This window comes from Oryza glaberrima, chromosome 4 (genome assembly GCF_000147395.1).
Source record: "Oryza glaberrima chromosome 4, OglaRS2, whole genome shotgun sequence".
In the NCBI taxonomy this organism is placed as follows: domain Eukaryota; kingdom Viridiplantae; phylum Streptophyta; class Magnoliopsida; order Poales; family Poaceae; genus Oryza; species Oryza glaberrima.
Window position 1 is genome coordinate 25,128,198 of NC_068329.1, and position 21,147 is coordinate 25,149,344.

Below are 21,147 nucleotides of genomic sequence, written 5' to 3' on the forward strand. Positions count from 1 at the left end.
CAGCATGAGCAGAAGACTTGTCAAAACTACACTGCTACTACCAGTATTTAATAGCCTCAAAGTTTAGATCAACACACACACATATACTATATACTAATATGTACTCCTACCTGCCTGGTGATCCAATCCATTAATTTAGTTAAGGAATAAAGCAGAACATCCCTTCAAGTTTGTCACTTTATTATGATGGTTGAAGCAATGATGTGAATCATGGGAACAAGAGCAGTATTATCCTCCCAAAAGCACATCTTAGAGCAAGTTTAATAGTAGAGCTTACTATCACTTATTAGCCCATCTTAAAACTAACATATATATATATAATATATTAGCCATAAGGTTATCTTTATTTTTTTTTTCTTCTCCTCTCTCTTTCCGTCACATATACATTTAATGTATTTGTTTAGAAGTATGTCTTGTACTAGCTTTTGCATGGGAGCCAATATACTCTAGTTTTTGTTAAATCTTTTCTCCACATAAGTTTATAGTTAATTTGTAGCTCACCATTAACGTTGATATGCTACTATCAAGAAGCTAACAGTGGTTCTAATTCCTTTGTCATTTAGTAGTTGCACAGAGCCAAATGCAGCACATCATCATCCTCCCCCCTGGAGCAAATTAAAATCTGGGCAGTGGGTCGTTTGTTTAATAGGGTGGCCAATGCTTCAAGAATGCGGTGAATGTTATTATTCCTCATGCCCCTCATCCCTAGGAGAATGTTTTTTTGTGGGCCCCTCCATGCAACTCCTCTCCAGGGGAAGGATCATACCACATGGTGGTGATGAGGTTGTGTGTGTCATTGTATGAGTACTTCTACATTGAGAAGAATCATTGTGGGACAACTTTTTGGTGATCAAGAGCTGGTGTGTGCCATTCAGCCATTGTATAGTACTCCATTAACAAGATAAACACAGAGACCATGGTACAGAACAGGAGAAAGAATCATTGGGTGACAACTTTTTGGTGTGGGCAGGTGAAACTGGGCAAGTAAAAAAGTTGCATTTCTTACCCACTTGAGGGGGTGTTTAGATGGGGCTAAAACTTTTTAGCCCATGTCACATCGGATGCTTGAATGCTAATTTAGAATATTAAACATAGACTAATAAAAAAAACTAATTTCATAAATGAGAGCTAATCCGCGAGACGATTTTTTAAGCCTAATTAATCCATAATTATCAAAAGTTTACTGTAGCATCACATTGTCAAAATCATAGAGTAATTAGACTCAAAAGATTCGTCTCGCGAATTAGTCCAAGCTTATAGAATGAGTTTTGTAATTAGTGTATGTTTAATAATCTAAATTAGTATCCAAACATCCAATGTGACAGGGACTTGGAATAAGTCCCTGGGAAACAAACAGCCCCTGACATGAAAGGAAGAGGGACATCCCAGAGATCAGTGAGATGCAAGAAGCATGACGGTGAAGAGAGAGGGTAGCATTTGTACCTTTTTAGTTTACAAAAACAATAAAAGGTGGTACAAATGGCCTGCTGGCCAAACATATGATATAATAATATACCATGTGATGAGAGAGAGACTTGAGTATGAGAGAGAGGAGACTGTGTGTGTGCCTGTGGGTAAAGTTTCTTTAGAGAGTGGGGTGTTTGTCATACATACATATTCCCTTCCTCCATGGCTCCTCTAGCTCCTCTCCTCTCTCCCTCTCTCGCTAGTGCTTTTCATGGCTGGAAGATTCCGGTTTTGGGACGATGGTGAGACATGACATCTCAGAGCTAGCCTGCTACAAGAAAAAGGAACGCACAGAGAGATGACAGACAGAAAGACAAGCTTATATAAAAAGTACAGAAACAAGGAGCAAAAAGATGTGCATTATAGTTTGGCTGTAAATATAACAATAAGATAGTAGGAGTACTATACCAATTAAATTACATGCGCTCAAAAACCCCTTTTGCAACTACTACTACTACTATAACTTTATATGACCTCTACACATCCCATAGAAGTTAACAACAATAACAAGTTAAGCTAGAAAAGGATGGAATCACTACTGTTTGGATCAACACAAAGTCATAGATCAGCTGCAAACCCTTCCCAAGATCTACATCTACAACCAAAAGCTTGATGCATTGCCGTTACCAAACATACTGTAGCTAAGTTTGACATACATGCATGGTGATGGGGGTCCATTTTTCTTTCTTCCTCCCCAACCGAGTCCTTCCCTTCATCCTTCGCTTCACAATGCCCCTGCAAAACCAATGAGCTACACACCACATGCATGCCTCTGTACCACGTACGTACACGCCATCGGACTCGAAGCCAGCCTAAAAAGAAGCTTCCCATGCTCTACTAGTCTAGTACTGCACTGACGCATGCAGCTCTCTAACCACACATCGATCAAGCGATGACTAGTAGTAACAGTGATCAATGGAGAGAACTGGAAGATCAGAATTCAGAAAGAGATCGATCATGCATCATGATCCTTTTGAGGAATCATGTGAGCTCGGTTGTTGTGTTGAGCACCAAAGCCGATCAGCAATCACATGAAAGACAGCAAAAGGGAGAAGAAAGAACACCAAGATGATGATGCAACACCGGGAAAGAAGAAGAGAGATCAAAACACCTTATACGGAGTAACAGTGAATCAGTGATGGATTATCGCCAATGCCAACCTCTTATTAAAACCCTCGTCGTCTCTACTGCCTATCTCCAATTTGAACCCACGCCACCACAGCGCGGAGGCTTTTGCATGAGCCATGCATGCATGCATGGCCGCCGCCGCCGCATTACCAAGAAGTGCCACTGCCGCCGCCGATCATGCCGTTCCAGAACCCCGGCGTGTCGTGCCCGCCTGGGCCGCCGCCTCCGCCACCGGCCTGCTGCTCCTTGCCGTGATCAAACTGATGGCCGCCGTCTACGCCGCCGCCGCCGCCGCTTGCGCCTCCACCGCCAGTGCCAGAGCTGACCGTCGGCTTCAAGTCCTCGAACGGGAACAGCAACCTGCCCGTGCTCTCCGGCACGCCTTGCAACCCCGCGCTGGAGCCGAACCCCGCGGCGGATGGCCCGCCCACCGAGCCGTGCGCGTCCAACGAGAACCCGAGCAAGCTCTGGGACGACTGTGGCGGCGGCGGCGGCGCGCGGAACTCACCGAGCGCGAACCCCGGCGTGGCGTACTCCGCTGGCATCTGCATCGGCACCTGCAGCGGCATGTAGCAGCCGGTGCTTCGGAGCAGCTCCATCGCGGAGAGCGCGCCGCCGCCCCGGCCGTTGGTCCCCATTGGGCCACCGGGGTTGCACACGCTGCTGCTCTCCAGGCTCGGGAACGCCGGGAACTCCCCCGGCGCCTGCAGCCCGCCGTGGTGCGGGAACGCCAGGTTCAAGTCCTGCGCGCCCTCGTGGACCAGCTTCGGGTTCTTGGACGCCCCGCCGCCCGTGCTGGCCATGGACATGGACATGGACGCGCTCGTGACGACGGAATTCGCCGTGGAGGCGGACGCGGGCGACGCCGATGCCGCCGACGACGACGAGCGCTTGTTCTTGCGCGAGCCGCCGCCGACGGGGACGTTGCGGAGCGAGCCGCCCTCCGTCCAGTAGCGCCGGCACGTCTTGCAGAAGTAGCGCGGCTGCTGGAGGCTGTAGTTGTTGTAGTAGCAGAACTTGGTGTTCGTCGAGTTGCACCGCGGGCAGTTGAGCGCCTTCTCCTTCTGCGGCCGCGCCCGCCGCTCCGTGCTACCCGCCCCCGCGCCACCTGCCACCGGCGGCGCGCCGCCGCCGCCGCCGCCCCTCAGTGCGCCCCCAGTCACCGACGACGGCGCCGTCGCCGCCGGATTCGGATTCGCGCCGGCGGCCGCGTTCGCTGCCATCAGCATCTCCTCCATGGGCTTCACCAGCCCTAGCCCCTGATGGTACACACATGGTGCAGCACTCCATTAGAACACAAACGATCAAAGATCAAACAAACACCTTGCTAACTTCACACCAACTACTACTACAGCAACAAGCTCGCAAGAACAAGCGAGCACAAATGGCATGTGGTTATGCAGTGACAGAGAGAGAGCTAGCCATGGCAGCAAGCAGGGTGTTTAGAATCTTTATGGTGCAACTAAGAACCAAGCAAAAGGATACAAAGGCAGATTAGAGGGGGGAGGAAAGGTGAAACTGGTAAAGGGGAGAGAGGAAAGGAAAAGGTGATAAGCGAAAGAAAGGAAGGAAAGAAAAGATGAAAGAGAAACACACCACCACACAAAACACAACTTTGTTTGTGCTGTTGTAGGGTTGCGCGCAGTAGTAGTACCACAGCTGCTCCTGCTGCTGCTGCTACTACACATCACCGGGGACATGGCTACTCTTTTGATGCAAGCGGCAAGGAGACAGAAGAAAAGAAGGAGAAAAGCTATGAGAAAAGAAGATGAGGAAAGGGGGGGATTAGAAAGAAGAAAGGCGATGGTGTGTGTGTGTGTGCTGCTTTCAAGGATCAAAAGGGAGAGGGATTAAAGCCACAAAGGGCCTCACCCCCCCTCAAAGCCTATGGAGGAGGGAGAGAGAAGCGTGTGTGTGCTACTGATGATGATGAATACTGAAGCATAGATCTACACAAAGAATAAGGGTTGGCATATAAAGCGAAGAACATCTTCCGAGAGGCAGACAATCAGAAGAAAAAAAAAGAAAAGCATATGCACCGAGAACAAGGCGCAGAAAGGAAGATGAACAGCAACAAGATCAGGAAGAAGAAGAAGAAGCACGAGAGCGAAATTCTGACAGATGCAGAATCAATCGATCGATCGATCTTTGCAAAGCGATTTTTACCTGGTGCCAGTGGGCTGCATCCATGCAAGAGGGCTCTCCAACTGCGTCTACCTCGCTGCCCCCCAACAATTCTTGCTCCTCCGGGCACCTGAGGAGACGAAGCGCAACGAAGACGAAGACGACGAGCGAGCTCCACCTCCTGATGCAGCAGCTGGTGGATTTCTTGAGCAGAAGGGAGAGAGAGAAGAGAATGTCCTGTGGTTGGGGCAGTGAGTGGAATTATGCCTCCTCCCTATCTCTGCACCCTCCTCTCTCTCTCTCTACCCACATACGTTTTGCTGAAATAGCCAAGCTGCTAGTGGATTCTTTTATTTATATATATTTCGCTACTACTCCTCCGCTCCTCCAGCTCTACCAGAAACTCGGCAGAGACGAGATGAGCTACTACTCCAAAACTTTGAAGCGCTATATACTATATTTCTGTCAAATTAAGCTCGGCCGCTGATGATGATGATGTTCTTCTTGCTCAAGCACAGGGCACACGCGAGTATTATTATCAGGGGTATGCGACCGAGTGAATGGATGGATGGATGCTCGTTCGGTCAGGGATTCCGAAGAAAAGAGGAGGAAAGCCACCGGTGGAAGCCCTGGGAATGGCGGTTTGTGGGGGCTCTCGCGTCGCGCGTGCGTAGGACGGCGCGGCACGTGCGGCCAACCGCGGCCATCTTTTCATAATTCCATGGGGGCGTCACTGTGCGGTGTCACCTTTTTTTCCGTTTTCCATTTTTTTTTTCTTTCTTTCTTCTTCTTCTACTTCTCCCCCACCTCAGCGGCTGTGCCTTTGTTTTCAGTGTCTTTGTGCGACAGGGCACCAGCCTCTTTGTTTTCAGTGTACAGTTGTGGCTCGTGTAATTCTTCTCTGATTGCAGTGCATATGCCCACACCGAAGGTGGTTGTACTACCATCGTCGTGTTAAACTTGAACAGTAACCGGGAGATGGGATATATGGGCCCATATGAGACTCGGAGATTTCAATCGGAGTGGGATCCGTTGGACATTGTCCTTGGAAATGAACGGTGGGAGCAGCAACAGGGGCAGGGTCAGAAAAAAACTTGTGGAAAGAGAGCGCAGTCAGAATTACATCATGGGTAGAAATATAGAATAACGGGTTTTTAACATCACGGGTAGAATAACAGATTTTTGCTAACTTAATTACTAGTGTACATTTGTATGTAGAACTGGATGTATAAAAACAATTGAAAAAGGGAAAACTTACCTCAATTTTAGCAGCCATCCCTATCTATCTTGGCCCGATGCAAAATACAAGATGAGACCTTACTTATCCATCTAATGACGATTTGGCTTAAGTAGAAAAAGAATCACTATCAAATTAGTTTTTCTTATTAAGTGAAAAAAAATAGAAATATATTGTTGGCAACACACATCCATATCATCATCATGAAGTACGTTCTTAGAGATAACCAATTATCATTGAACACTCGTTGAAGCTGAGAAAAAAATTATTCCGACCAAATTAGTGCAGCATAAAAATAAAAATAAAAAGAGAGACCGAAGTGATCGCTATAAACATATCAGAACGCATTGGTATATATTGAAGCACACAAGGGGCCCCTAATATTTTGAGGTCATGTATGGTCGCTCATCTCACATGTGTCTAAAGATAGGGTTGTAATTTGGCAAGATTACTTCTAGACTTTAGGAGTTGAGCTTAATTAAACAAAGAAGATATAATTCAACTAGGAGCAACTTTTTCTTGATGTATGGATTGTAGCCTTGTGGGTAAGGGATGGGAGAGGAACATATTGACATCTAGGTGCTTCAACAATAGCAAATGGTGAGAAGGAGGCAAAGCGCATGTGGTCGCTTTCATATAAGGATTCAAATGGTTCAGATATATTAAAAAAAAGGAACGAATACCTTAGATATGAAAACGAAAATGAATAGTATTGTTGAATATAGTTACACTACGATTAAGGCCACAAATAGTAATCAAAGCATAAAACACTTTATTGTGGCTTCTGACATAAACACATAAACATATAGATATAAAGTTCCTATATTGTAGATCGAATATTAGATTAAATTCTTTAAATTTTAGTAACCATGTAGCTGTATCATATAAACATGTAGAAATCATGAACTCTCTAGTGTGCATAAGTTATATAGAAGAGCTACAGTTAATTAGTTATAAAATAATTACACTATGTAAAAGACTATGTTAAGATCCATGTATAAAAATTGATTTATTTTTGGATGGAGAAAGTAATAACCATGCTGTACAAGCCTACCAAAGTAATTCTATGCACAGCGCACGTTATATGGAAGTTCGATGCACATGTTGAAACACTCGTGCCAATTCATCCTGGTACGTGCATGCGTGGACAATCTCTAGCAAAGAGGCATGGCCTACTCTTAGGCAGTCCCAAACCTCCACCTTAGCTAGTTTCCATAGCATTAAATACACTGCCACATAAAAAAATTCTGATATGGCAAGAGAGTTAATGTGGAGAGAGGAAAAAAGATGAATAATCCATTTCTCATGCAAGAAACTGGATCTACATAGAAACCAAGAAAGAAAATAAGGGGATATGTGGATGGAGAGAGAGAAGACATCATTGGATGAAAATCTATGTTGAAGAAACCACCAATTGAGCCATAGTTTCTATATGTAGTGTCTATATGACATAATAAGTATGAAAAATTCTTAGATGCTTCATGGGTTAAGATTGTCCTAAGAGCATATGCAATGTGGGAATTAGAAGGGGCACTAAGAGAATCTTTTCACGGTAGCAAAGGCTCTATACATTGCGAACACAGGTCTCAAGTATAGTAAAGGGCCCTTCCCTTGAGACCAGGTATCTTAAATAAAAAACAGTATTTATTTTACAAGTATGCCATGAATTCATTTTGATGGTCATGGGTGTGGGTCTCATTATAGAGTTGGATATGTCATATACATTGCACAAATCTCTCTATTTCCTTATGCATAGTAGGTGGAGCCTATTGTAGTAATTATGGGTTATTATGAATCTATAAGATAAGAGCATCTCCAACAGAGTGGCTATCTCACCTCCAAGTTAAATTTTCGCAATTTTGGATAGAAAAAATGCACTCCAATAGACTTGCCAACCAGATGGCCAGCCGGGGCCAAACTCCTCCATGCGTTGGCCAAATTAAGTTGGCTAGCCCAAGTTGCCTAGCTAATCGTGGGCCCCACACATTTTTGTCTTTCTTCTTTCCCATACTCCCTCCCCCTCCCCAGATCAAGTGCATTGCTGGCACTGTCCCTCTGCTGCGCCTTGTTGTCTTCCACGTCGTCGTCCTTAGATCGAGTGCTGTCGGCTCCAAAAGCGCGCACCACCGCTGTGGTCCCTCCGCTATGACACCATGCGTTGCACCGTCATCCCTCCAGTGCGGCCCCGGACCGCTGTGGCCGTCTTCCGCGGTTGCACAACACCGCCGTCCACAGCCCTGTCGTCCTAAACGACGACAGCTGACCGGGATGGAACCCAAGCTCGCCATCCTTGCCGAATTGCTCCCTCTCCGGTGCGACCGCCCCACCTCCATCGTTGCCATTGACTGCCTCCCCCTTTAATTCTCACTGGTGTGCCGGTAGTGGGTGGGGACTTGAACTCTCCAGGCTGTGGAGAGAAGTGAGGAAGAAGGAGGGAGAGGAGCTGGCGTGTGGGTTCCACTACAAAAATGGAGAGGTTGTTGGAGTGAAAACAAAATTGATTCTCTATTCAACTGGCAAGCTGGTTGAATGGGTATTTGGAGAGGCTGTTGGAGATGCTCTAAGAGCAACCCCAGTGTGTGTTCGACTACTACAGTTGATGAATGGCGAATGTAACTTTGTTCGGTGGCTACAGCATTTGCATAGATTTATGGGACCCACATACAGTAAATGAAGTAGAGAGGAAATTGTAAATTGCGTGACTGGATTTGGATATGTACGTTCAATCCCATTTGCAAGAAATAATATTTATTTGTCTAGCATTGATTCATGTTTGTTGTTGATTTTGCTATTTGACACACAACAATCGACTCCAATGTGTGTTGTGTTCAATATTTTTGGCTCACAGTTCAATTTCTTTGCATACTGGAGCTGCTATAAGACGTACTAGCACTGCTGGAAAAAGGCTCTTTACTCCCGGTTTACAACACCTTTAATCTTGGGTCGTAAACCAGCACGTCCAATCCAGGACTATAGGTTAAAAGAACTGGGACTAAAGTTTTCTTTCTCTTTTTTTCCATTGTTACAGATCATGCACAACAAAATCATCCACAATACATACCCATCCACAATCCACAAATCATTCACAAAATTATCCACGAACTAAAAAAATTTACAACATCTACAAATCGAAAAAAAAATCCACAAATCCGCCAGCCGTGCGCGGCCTCCTGGCCTCCCGACTTCCACCGGGCCGCCGCTCAGCCGGCGCCCGGCCGCCGCCGCTGTAGCGTCCGCAGCCCGCCGCCACGGCCCCTTCCGTCGGCCCACCGCGGCCACATCCGCCTGCGCGGCCGCGGCCTCGTGCGCCGCCCGTAGGTGAGGGGAAGCCGGGAAGGGGAGGAAGGGGGAGGAGAGAAAATGGGGAGAGGAAGGGGATTGAAGGAAGGGGGAGGAGAGGAGAGGGGAGGAGATACGATCGAGACTGCGAGTCTATGAGAGGAGGTGGCGTGTGGTTCGGGGAAGCCGCGATTTTTTTTAATCTTGGTCCCGGTTGGTATAACCAACCGGACTAAATATGGATCATTAGTCCGCCAACCGGGACTAAAAATAATGGTGTACTCACATGTTTGTGAACGGGACTAAAAATGATCTTTAGTCCCGATTGGTGTTACTAACCGGGACTAAAGATCATCTAAGTTCCGTGGTAGTTTTAAACCAGAACAAAAAAGTTGTTAATTACCGGTTAGAATTGGAACCGAGACTAATGTGTTTTTTGGCCAACCCGGTAAAGATTAGTTCTCAAGTAGTGTAGGAAATGTGTAGCGCCTAGGAGCCATTATGCATGCGTACATATGTATAGACAAGAACCTGCCAAAATTCACCAATTTGTTTACCGAACCCCCTTGCATCCCTGTCATTAGCACGTTTCTGTTTCCATTTCGGTTTCGTCGTGTGTGTACTCGGTTTTAGCTGCCGCCAGATATACAAGTTACACCGTTATACTACGTTGGCACTGCTTAGTGCTCACAACTCTCTACGTATGGTCATTTTTCTTTAGCGCACCTGGCTATATAGCGTTCTCGATGCTCTTAGATTTCTAGTCCCAAAATAGGCTCAATTGGTGATACTCATACGTACTTAGTCAGCGAGCCGAGATACGTGTATTATTAGGCTGTGTTTAGTTCAGCACAAAGTTTAGATTTTAGTTGAAATTAGAGATGATGTGACTGAAAAGTTGTATGTGTATGGTAGGTTGATGTGATGGAAAATGACTAAAGTTTGGATCTAAACTTTGGATGTAAACACAGCCTTAAGCTTCTAGTCCACACCACCTGCGTGTCGGGGTCATCATGTCACGAGCATGCATGCAGCCAGTCTACTCGGCTCGCTCGACCAGTCGATTCCCAGGTTGGTGCATACTTGTAGGAGACTCATCATCCCACCCACGCATCGCGAATGATGTTGGTTCGCTCCGGCTGGCCGGCCGGCCGGTGAGCGTACACAGCTCGTTCTCTCGCCTGTACAGGCAGAAAGAAGAAAAGGCGTGCGAGGCAGCCAGGCACACAGAGGCGTCTCGAGGAGTCGCACGGCACGGGCACACACGTACAGTACCGGTGATCCACCACCACCCGCGGTAGTGGATTCCCTGCCCCACCGCGCGCTGCCACGTTGCCCGCGCGTGCCGCTCCACCGGGGCCCTCCGCTCCGACAACGGGAGGCACGCCGCGCGCTCGCGTCGCTAGCTTAGCTAGCTGCCGCCCTCTCTCTGCCGCTTGGCCTTGCCCCAGCGGCCCCAGCCGACCCACACTCGCTAGTGCGCCCCGGACGGCGGACGCGCGCGCCGCGCCTCTTGGCGATCGGCCCCGGCCGGGCCGGCTGCGGTGACGGTGGCTGGGCCGGCTGGCCGGGCGGAGAGGGGGGCAGCGCGGGACGCACGCATGATGATTGATGAGTACGCTCGGCAGCATGATGGTGTGTCCTGGTTCTCTCTTCTCGCTTGATCGCCGTCGCCGTCGCGTGCCCCCACTCAATCACCAACTGTGTTCGCAGCGGCAGCGCGCGAGCGATGACCAGAAAGGGTGAAAAAAAATGGTTTCCCAGCTACGTTAATTATTCTGCTGCCCAAGCAGGAAAAGGGAAACGAGGTTTCCATGCTCGCTCGCTTCCGCGCGCTCTTCTTCTGTCCCATTCTCCCCGGGCTGCTTCCTTCCTCTTTTTGTTCGCTTTCGCAAAGGTGAAATCCGACGGATTTGTTCTCTCTCGCGCACGCGCGTGCGGCCGCGCTCCTCGCTTGGAGTTTTCCTCCTGCTGGCGCACACGACGCCGGAAGGGATTTCCCGGGGGTTTTGCGATGCGATGCGATGCGATGTGGACAGCAGCTAGCGCGTCGGCGCGTGGGAAAAGAATGTCGCGGATTTTCGCCTGGAGCTGACTAGATCAGTCCAACAATTGACGATGCAAGTGGCCCTTAATGGTAGCGGAAAACGGGTGTTGGTAGAACATTTTTCTGGAAAGCCGTATATGATTTTGTCCTCTCTTTTTTCAGAGGGGGTCTCAGTTTAAGCCAAACAATGGAACAATGTGAAGTGGTGGTGCAGAAACAAGTACAGGAGTTTCTAGTCTATTTTCCACGCTGCTGGTACTTTTCTTAGAAGGCAGAAGAAGAGGAAAAATAAATACCACCTTTTTTTGTCCCGGAGTAATCATCTTCCTCGATACCTTAAGTGCCTACTTGTGTAAGTTTAGTCAAAAGGTGGTAAAAAGTATGAAGAGAATAGGAATAAAGTTGCAGCCGATTACTCACCGCCTTTCATTAGGATTTAGGACCGGCTCTCCTCTGCCTGCTAGCTAGAGCTATCATTTTCGTCATTAAATGTAGCAGTTTCCATCCTCACTTGCCTAAGCATGGAATTGGTTAGGCCAAGCAATCATTACTAAATCTGTTGAAAATTGCTCTGAAATCCGTATGGCCCCATGGGTGTTCCAATTGATAATGACACTTGCGCTGAGCCGCTGGTGCTCGCTTACCACTTGGCTGACCTAGGAAGTCCAGCTTAATTAGCCAGTCCCATTTTCAGACTCCTCTCAAAGTCCAACAAGTACTGCAAGTCTGCAGCTGCGTTTCTTTTCTATTGCAAGTCTTCAACAAACTTGATCAGGACGACCTGTATGAACACATGATCAATGACAGTTTGATCACTGTGAGTAGTGACCAATACTAAGTACTTGTGTTCAAATTTATAATCATGAAAGTGGTTTTCGAAAAAAAAAGGTCATGAAAGTAACATGCTAAAATGATCACGAACATGGGACAGTAGGTGTAGCTAGGAGGTTGTAGGGGCATTCCGGGTGACAAGGAACAGAGCACAGAGGGCCCTGATTTCCACTTTGCAGATTAATGGACCTGTCCTCTTCCTCGCTCTCGCTGTCTCCTCCTCTCGCGCTCTAGAGAAGGCGTTTCTGCATGGCACGGTAGCCTGTACTAGGGCGGCTTTCTTGCGTCCCATCAACTGCGTTGCAGCTGCTGCGCCGCGGTTTAGTGGGCTACTCGCTGCTGATGGCTGGGGGTTCCCTCATGTCCATGTCCATACGCTGCTCCGCTACAACCGCTGCACGAGAGGCCGGACGCGATGCCCACATGAGTTTTTACAGAGATTCATATCAACTTTATTACCATAGATTCATTCGGTTTGTATTGTACAGTTCAAGATGGTACTGCTACCTACCATCAAAATAAATTTATTTTTCATTCAACCCACACCTACCAATACAAAACAAAAAAAAATAGAACACTCCTATTTTATCAAATCCCAATATAATCCCAATATATCTCATATCTTTAGGAATTGGCTTGTGGATGTTAATAAAAAGATCAAGAAACTTATTCTTGTTGGAGCTTCCGCTGTATGTTGGGCTCTCTGACTTAGTAGAAATGAAATGGTTTTTGATAGATCACCTTCAAAATCTAATGTGCAGGTTATTTTCAGTGCAACATATTGACTCCGGAATGAGCTCAACTACAAATGCATGATGCTCATATCAAGCTAATAAAATATGCGTGTCGTAAACTTGAGTCAATGATCATGCAGCTCTTTGCCAACTTCGGGTGGAGATTCACCAATAGAATTCAGTAGTTGTGGGGTCTTTATCTTGCTTGGTTTTTATTAGTTTGGTTTTATTTTTGATTTTGTTACTTTAGCTACATACTCACGGTGTGAGTTTGTTTTTGTGTGAACTTTGTAATAATTGGATGTAGATCTTGAGCAGTTTCATTCTATTATTAAAAAAAATTATTCCTCACTTTATTTACTCATTGTACAATTATTGTATACTTTCACTACAATGCAATGGTTACTTAAAAATAAACTTATTTTGAAATAAATATGAGACTTAAAAATGAACTTAATATGGTACGAAGGTGAGCTGGCTGGTAGGAGTATCAACGTATTACTCCCTCCGTCTCAGAAAAAATCAAACTCTAAAATGTGTTTAGATTAATTTATTCTAGAGTTTGATTTTTTTTTTTTAAGGATGGATGAGTACGTGGATATAACAGTGTTTGAAATAGTTATGCTTGAGCATCTCCAACTCCAATAGTTGGGAGGTGTCAATTGGGGAGGGGGGCAAGTGCAAAGTAGACAGTCCAATCGCATGTCATCTAACTCCACAGGTTGGAGTTTGTGTGATGACTGATACAACAGGAACCATCAGCGTGTGTACCTAGCTTGGACTTGGGTTGTCTGCCTGTCTGGCTAATTATTGTCCAATTTAGCATTATCTTTGTCTATACTGGCCAGCTAATTTATTCTTTTGAGAGAAGGTGAAAATGAGCCGCTACGTTTGCTCGAGGCTTAAAGGTTACCACGTTAAACAAACAAATGAAATGCGTGCACATTTTATCTTGCCAAGTTCATATTACTACGATAAAGATTGATCGACACTGGTAATATACAAATTTAATCATATTTATATATTTAGGCTGTGTATATTCTTTGGGTGTAGAGTCCGGTTTAACCCATTATCTAAAAAAATCGTATTTATATATCAAACAAAGCCAAAAGTCGTACATAGCAAATTAAATTCTCTTTCTAAAAACCTAGCTCCATGCAAAATTACTTGAGAATTCCTTTTTGTATGTTTTGGATGAATGCTGACCATAAAAGTTCAGCAGATGATATAGATCTAGGAGTTCTAATACATCTCAAAGGCACAATTTGTGCTTGGACCACTCTTTCTCTCTTCTCCTCCCTGACCACGATGGCCATGGCCTGGTCACCAACATCAGAAACGGCAACTAATTGGTAGCAGTATCGAGGAACCTAACCTCAGACAGCTGGTGATCAGACATCGCCTATGGGCACTAGACGGGCACCCTTTGGGCACGATGGCCCCTACGTGGTGACCTCCGGCTTGAGGACGAGGAGATTGCCGATGACTTGGTATAAGAGCACAACATTATGTCCCCCCTCCCTCCCTCTGCGGGCACGGGGCTATAAGAGTGAGTAAAGGAGGAAGAGATGTGGTACAAAGCTAGAGGGGTCGAGGCCTAGATTACCCTCGAGTGCAACCACGGCCGCTGGTAGGATCGAGCAGCGGGTGGAGGGGTCATCGGCGGTAGCGCTGATACAATGGGGAACTAGAGGAGAAGAGAGAATTTGAGAGTGGATGGTCCAAAGTGCAAACTAGGTAAACATAGCTCGTATAATTGAAAACATTATATTAGAGGTAGTCCAAAATTAAACTATGGTTAAAAAACCTTGACCGAAATTGTAATGTACTCGTTTATAAGAGAGAAGTGATTTCTTCTGTCTATAATCTGTCCAATCATTCAGTTAGAATCGATACCCCTACTCTATCGGTTCCAAAATATAGCTATATTTTTGGATGGAAGGAGTAGTGTTTACCTTAACTTCCGATAAATGGGAACTTTCAACATTCCTATAGATGCATGTTTTTGTGAATTGCTATGGGTTGTAAGTGGGTGCTTGGCATTGCTCCGACACGGGACACATTTCAACGCAAACACCTAACTGGACGATGCTTTAAAAAATCCGATGAATCATTTTTTAAGTTTTTAGCTAATATTTAATCAATCATATGCTAATGTGTCGCTCCGTGTTACGTGCATGAAGAATTAGCTCTCAAACCTTGATGCCGAACAAAACCTTAGGGCTTGTTTAGTTGGCAAAAAAAACTTTGCCCCTGCATGTCACATCGGATATACGGACACACATTTAAAATATTAAACGTAGTCTAATAACAAAACAAATTACAAATTCTACTAGGAAACTGTGTGATGAATTTATTGAGCCTAATTAATCCATCATTAGCAAATGTTTACTGTAGCACCACATTGTCAAATCATGGCGCAATTAGGCTTAAAAGATTTGTCTCGTAATTTCCTGACGAACTGTGTAATTGTTTTTTTTCTACATTTAATACTTTATTCATGTATCTAAATATTCGATGTGACAGCGCGAAAAATTATGTTTGGGAACTAAAGAGGCCCTTATATTGCAGTCACATGTTTGATGCAAATCCAAGCGTGCCATGTTCTCAATTCCACTTAGAGCATCTCCAATAGACTCTTCAAGTTAAAATTTGGCCATTTTAGTAAAAAATCTCACTCCAACAACCTCTCTACTAGAATGGCTAAGCCAAATGACTGGCCAAACTCCTCCCCTCAATGGCCATATTTGGCTAGCCCAAATTGCCTAGCCATTCATGGGCCCCACGTTAGAGATGCTTTTTCTCTCACCCGTACTACCTACTCGAGCCGGCTCCCACGCCATCTGCGCACTACCACCGGCGACGGCTGCTATGGATGGGGACGGAGCCCGAGCGGTAGAGGATGGCGGCGACGAGTCCGAATGGTGGCGATGAACCTGAGTGGCGGCGGCGGCGGCAGGTGGTGGCGGCGGATGGGGACAGAGCCCGAGCGGCGGTGTATGGCGGCGATGAGCCCAAATGGCGGCAGATGGGGGCCGGCCAGGCGCGACCGCCGCCCTCCGCGCCGTCACCGGCCACGACCGCCGCCCTCCTCCGCGCCATCGCCGGCTGCCACCACAGCCCTCCGCGCCGTCGCTGGCCACAACCGCTGCCTTCCTCCGCGCCGTCGCTGGCCGCGACCGCTGCCCTCCGCGCCGTCACTGGCCACGACTGCTGCCGTCCTCTGCGCCATCAACGGGAGAAGAAAGGAGAGGAAGGAGGAGGAATGAGAGACTGATATGTGGGACCCGATGTTAAATTGGAGAATGTGAATGGAGAGACAGTTGGAGTAAAAGGCAAATTTAACTCTCCAATTTTTTAGATAACTGGCCAAATGAGCATTTGGAGAGCTGAAAATAGCCAATCTGTTAGAGATGCTCTAGGCAACGACTTTTACTAGACGACTTTGCTGTACCCGTCAGTACTGAAGTAATGCATGGATGCCCTGTGCCTGGTCCTCATCTCACTATGCTTTACCACTGTCAAAAACAAGCTTCAGCGACAAATCAATCCAGGAACAAACCAAGAGTAGTACTGTAATACGAACAACATGGGGACTCCGCGCGGCAATTAGTCGTGAAATGCACGCTTCCACTCCACAGCACCCTGCACCTGACGATGGCTGGCCTGATCTCTGAGCCTCAGTGGATCGATGCTCCCATCGCAAGAATCCAACATCTCTGTCCGATCCGCTGGAATGGAATATGGAATTCCATGATCCATGCCTCCCCCTCGCCTTTCGGTTCCAGGCAGGCCAACTGCAGCTTTCAATCCGACGGCCTCCAAAATTTTATTATCCTGTCACTTGCATCGCGCAGGCCCAGCCACCATCCTCATATCTTTACAAGCGTCTCTTAAACAATATTTATTTATTTTTGACATTCGATCGCATGCGGCATGCGTCCTCTCCCCCTACCGTTTTGTCTTGCTTTCCCTTTTGATCTTGTCTCTAACTTGTTGGGAGATTGCGTGGGTTGTGGCGATAGGAGGAATATTGGGTGTTCTGGAGCAAGCTAGTAGTGGGAGGACGAGCGAACTGGGAAGATGACAATGGATTTCCCGGCTATAAAATCGGCGTTTGGTCCGACGTGATGGTCGAGCGCCGAAGGGCAAGTTGGTCGATCTGAAGATACATAAGCGCCACTGTTTCGTATAGGAGATTAGGAGCTTTCAGTTGAGTTCAGGAAGCTGCGTTTACCGCACAAAACAACAGGGAAGCAGCAGCAAAGCGTCCTCATGGCACAATGACGTCCGATCATTGGGAAAGGAGAATGTTTGGAAAAAGACCTTATTTGCCGTGCCTGGGTGGATTTGCGCGATAAGTCGGATTGCATCCTCTGCGAAAACAAAAGAGAGAAACTATGCTTTTAGACATGCGGAATGTTCCTAGTGGAAACTGGAAAGTAGCAGTAGAAAGTAGAGGTCATGACTCGGTGTCTAGTTGCACCAATCAGCCTAATCTGAATCTGAACGAGTAGTTGAAGTTATTGAACAGGCTCAAGAATGAACTCACATGCGTGCGTGCGGTTGCAAAGGTGAGGGGATTAATTAGTGAAAGTATGATGATGGGCTTATGACCAGAGCGGTAGAGGGGCACCGGAGCTGGTTAACAAGGACAAAATGGTGATGGCTCAATCAACTATATAGCTTTGAGCGACCTCATTTCTGAAACCAACTTTTCAGCAATCAGCAGTTTTAGCGGTAGTTAGGAGAAGTCTGATGATCTGATGAAAACGGGTAGAAAAGATCAAAGCAGCACCAACCATTTCTGTAAACATATTCACTATTAGAGTATTTTCCTTTCAAATTAAGTACTTGAGTAGCATGTGGGAGTTTTTTTCGAAGGAACTGTCTCAAACATGGAGAAGATGCAGGACAAACATTCCTCTCCTTTTTTTCCTTGGAAAAAGTAAGATGCAAACGTTCTGAATTTACAGAAGATAAGTGAAAATTGTGCGCACTATATTCAGACTTCACGAATATAACTAGAGTTTTTTTTAAAAAAAAAGGAGTTGTTCCAAACATGGAGAGGATGCAGGAGAAATATTCCTCTTTTTTTCCTTGGAAAAAGTAAGATGCAAACGTTCTGAATTTACAGGAGAAATTGTGCGCACTATATTCAGACTTCATTAATGGAACTGTCAATTGTAAAAGTATACGACGAATCAAATGTCCACGAGAGTGGCTAATGGTGCGTATTTTGTTTGTTTACCATTCAAGTCACCGTGGATTCGCAATCTAGAGAAGAACATATTCCTTGTTTTAATTAATCTCAGCACTCCACCATTCGGTTGGTCGCTAGAAGCCAACGAGTCATCGCCCGACAGAATGCTCCAAATTTCAACACCGGATCGGACCGCGTCTTCAACTGTCACCGTCCTGACCTCACATCTTCACCATCTCCACTTCCGCATCCAGTCCCGTTTTTGATCTACCGATCGGTAGTCCTAACAAGCGACGTAAGAGTAACAAATTACTCCCTCCGTCCCAAAATAAGTGTAGTTTTACACTATTCACGTTTAACGTTTAACCGTTCGTCTTATTTGAAATTTTTTTATGATTAGTATTTTTATTGCTATTAGATGATAAAAACATGAATAGTACTTTATGTGTGACTAAATATTTTCAAATTTTTCATAAATTTTTCAAATAAAACGGACGGTCAAACGTTGGGCACGGATATTTCCGACTGCATTTATTTTGGGACGGAGGTAGTAAGAAATTGCGCAGCTGCCGGTGAGGTCAAATCAGACCACGATCCGCGTATATGACCCGACTCGCAAGAATGTCTTCTTTGACGAAAACACATCATCGTCTCATCGTACAAACCGTCCAACTGCTCTATATTGTGGTTAATTCCCTCCCAGCTAGTAGTGCGATACTATCATACTAGTAGTAAGTAGTAGTGGTATTCAATCGCTGATTTTTGGATTGACGGTAAACCACCTAACAAATCCATTGCCCCCTGTCGCCGATTTGTTACAGGTGCAAGATCGAGCCGGTCACCCCATGCATGCAGCAGCACGCAGCAACGGAGACCGTACAGTTGCTCGTACGCTGGAGACCACGAATGAACGGGCTGACTTCGCGAGTGTCAAACGGGACAAAAGCTGGTGCACCGGCCGGCACCCCCGCACGCACCGTCTCCATCGCACCACGCACCGCGCCACCTTCCTCCCGCCGCTAGCTCTCGGTGGAAGTGGAGGCATGGCGCATCACCGTACGCTCTGCGGCGCGGCCGCGCGCGAGAGCGAAACCAGCGGAGTACTACTGTACTACTAGTGGCTTCTTCTGACTATTCGTTCGCCAGAGGGCGCGCGGCTACGGGAAGAAGTCAAGCGCGGCGCGCGGCACCGTGGGGGTCGCTTTCGCTCTGGAGTCTCGACGCGCCTCCAGCCCGCGCGCGGCCAGCACAGCCAGAGAGCCCAGGTGCGCGCGACGCTAGCTTAGTGCGCGCAGGGCCCCGCAGCGTGATGGCTCCGCCCCGCCGCTCTCCACTAGGGCACATCCGCGTCTGGAGCGCGACCCCAGGGGGGGGGGGGGGGGGGGGGGGGGCGCACCGATCGCCGGATCGTGTGGGGGCGAGCGACCGGCCGAGTAGTTGGATTGGGCTACCGACTTACCGTTCAGTAGGTATGGATGTGATGCCCCCATCGAGGAGCTATGCTACAGTGCTAAGAACTCTTCAAGTTACTAACTACTCCATCTTTCCAAAAAGAATATAATTCTAGCGAAAAACCTTGTAGTTACTCCTGTGAAACTATTTGGGTACAATGACTAGCAATTTTCCTCAGAAACCAACGAAAGATTGGATGAACTAAGTTTGGATCCCTCAAATCCTCAATTATCATGCTTAAGGTAGCAAGCGTGCTTAGCCAGCCCATCGTGGCTAAACTAGCCCTAGTAGACGCTGCCATCAACATTTGGTTGCCTTAGAGCAAGTTTAATAGTATAGCCCACTACTCTCCAAATCATTTATAGCTAATGTAATAGCCAATTCATATAATAATTGATTACTATATTATTAATACTGGTCCCACCTATCATACATACATTATGTTTTGGAGTCCGTGCTGCAGCTGGTTACAGATCTGTAACCCGTTGCTCTTATCTCTCTTCCTTTATCTCTTTAAAATATATTTATAGCTGGCTTATAGCATGCTACTGTACCTGCTCTTAGGGCACGTACTATGGGCATCCAAGCACAAGCCCCAAGATGCCACATAGGACTAAGGCCATGTTTGGTTCCATGGGCTAATTATTAGCCCCCACCTTTTAGCCTTGAATTAGCCTTCAAAGATCCAAACAGGTGGGCTAATTTGAGACTAAAGTGAATTAGCCCCCCTCAAAACATTAGCCTCTCCAAGGGGTGTTAATGGGGCTAATTTTGTGTGGGAAACATCAAAAAGCAGCTCTCTCTCTCTCCCCTCTCTCCACCTTTTAGCCTTGAATTAGCCCATAGATCCAAACATACCACCCTAGGCTAATGTTTAGCCTACCAATTCATGACTAAACATTAACTCTCAAAATTAGCCTTGGACTAATCTTTTAAACAGGACCCAAATAGTGAAGTGGAGAAAAGAAGAATGATGAGAGAGAAATAGTTACCTCTCATGTAAGGGGCAGCCCCTACACAAACTTCAATAAACATGTGAGAGTGTTAGAGATATTGGGGATTATATGGTAGATATGACTATCATATCTAATTTCTTGCATGACATACATAAAACTTGCAGTTAGCGCAACCCGAACTAACGAGGCCACCTGCACACGCATGCATGGTTGCGCTGAACGCCTGCCCGCTTGCCCTCGAAGACGAGCCTGATTTGGCTCTCCGGCTCTCCGCGCTGGCCGCCGGGCGAGTTTCCGTGGCGGTTACCGGTTAGAAGCAAAAGCTTTGCCTAGCTGCCAGCAGAAGCGAGTTTCCTCACAGAAAGGCAAGGAAAGTCGGCCCAACCGATACTACAAGTGTAGGCCCATCTAAAAAGCCCATCCGAATTCTGTAAACAGAAACACAGGATAGCGTGCCATCATCTTCTAAAACAACTTTTCCCGAACTTATGTAACAAATCGAATCCTGTCTATATATCTTATATAATTGGAACTAAAAGCTTAACATGCATAGAATTACATCACACCCACAAAATAGGAGTCATTGGATCATTTCCATGTTTCATCACAACCATCCAATATATGTTAAGTATTTGCATTTACTATTTCTCATTAGTTACTAGATAACTCGATATTCATTATACCAGTTA

At 46.4% G+C, this 21,147-nt stretch overlaps 1 protein-coding gene across 2 annotated transcripts; it reads right to left on the bottom strand.

The window, feature by feature from the left end:
* Positions 1-2,406: 2,406 nt before the first annotated feature.
* Positions 2,407-5,482, bottom strand: LOC127770398 (dof zinc finger protein 1). 2 transcript variants are annotated; one of them, XM_052296103.1, is made up of 2 exons: positions 4,192-5,482; positions 2,407-3,854 (listed from the first exon to the last, which is right to left on the bottom strand). In XM_052296103.1, exon 2 carries the CDS (start codon positions 3,831-3,833, stop codon positions 2,742-2,744), a length of 1,092 nt encoding a protein of 363 aa, XP_052152063.1. In that variant the 5' UTR covers positions 3,834-3,854; positions 4,192-5,482; the 3' UTR covers positions 2,407-2,741. The 2 variants fall into 2 exon arrangements, with proteins under 2 accessions (XP_052152063.1, XP_052152062.1); XM_052296102.1 differs by having other exon boundaries at positions 4,762-5,481.
* Between the last annotated feature and the right edge of the window lie 15,665 nt (positions 5,483-21,147).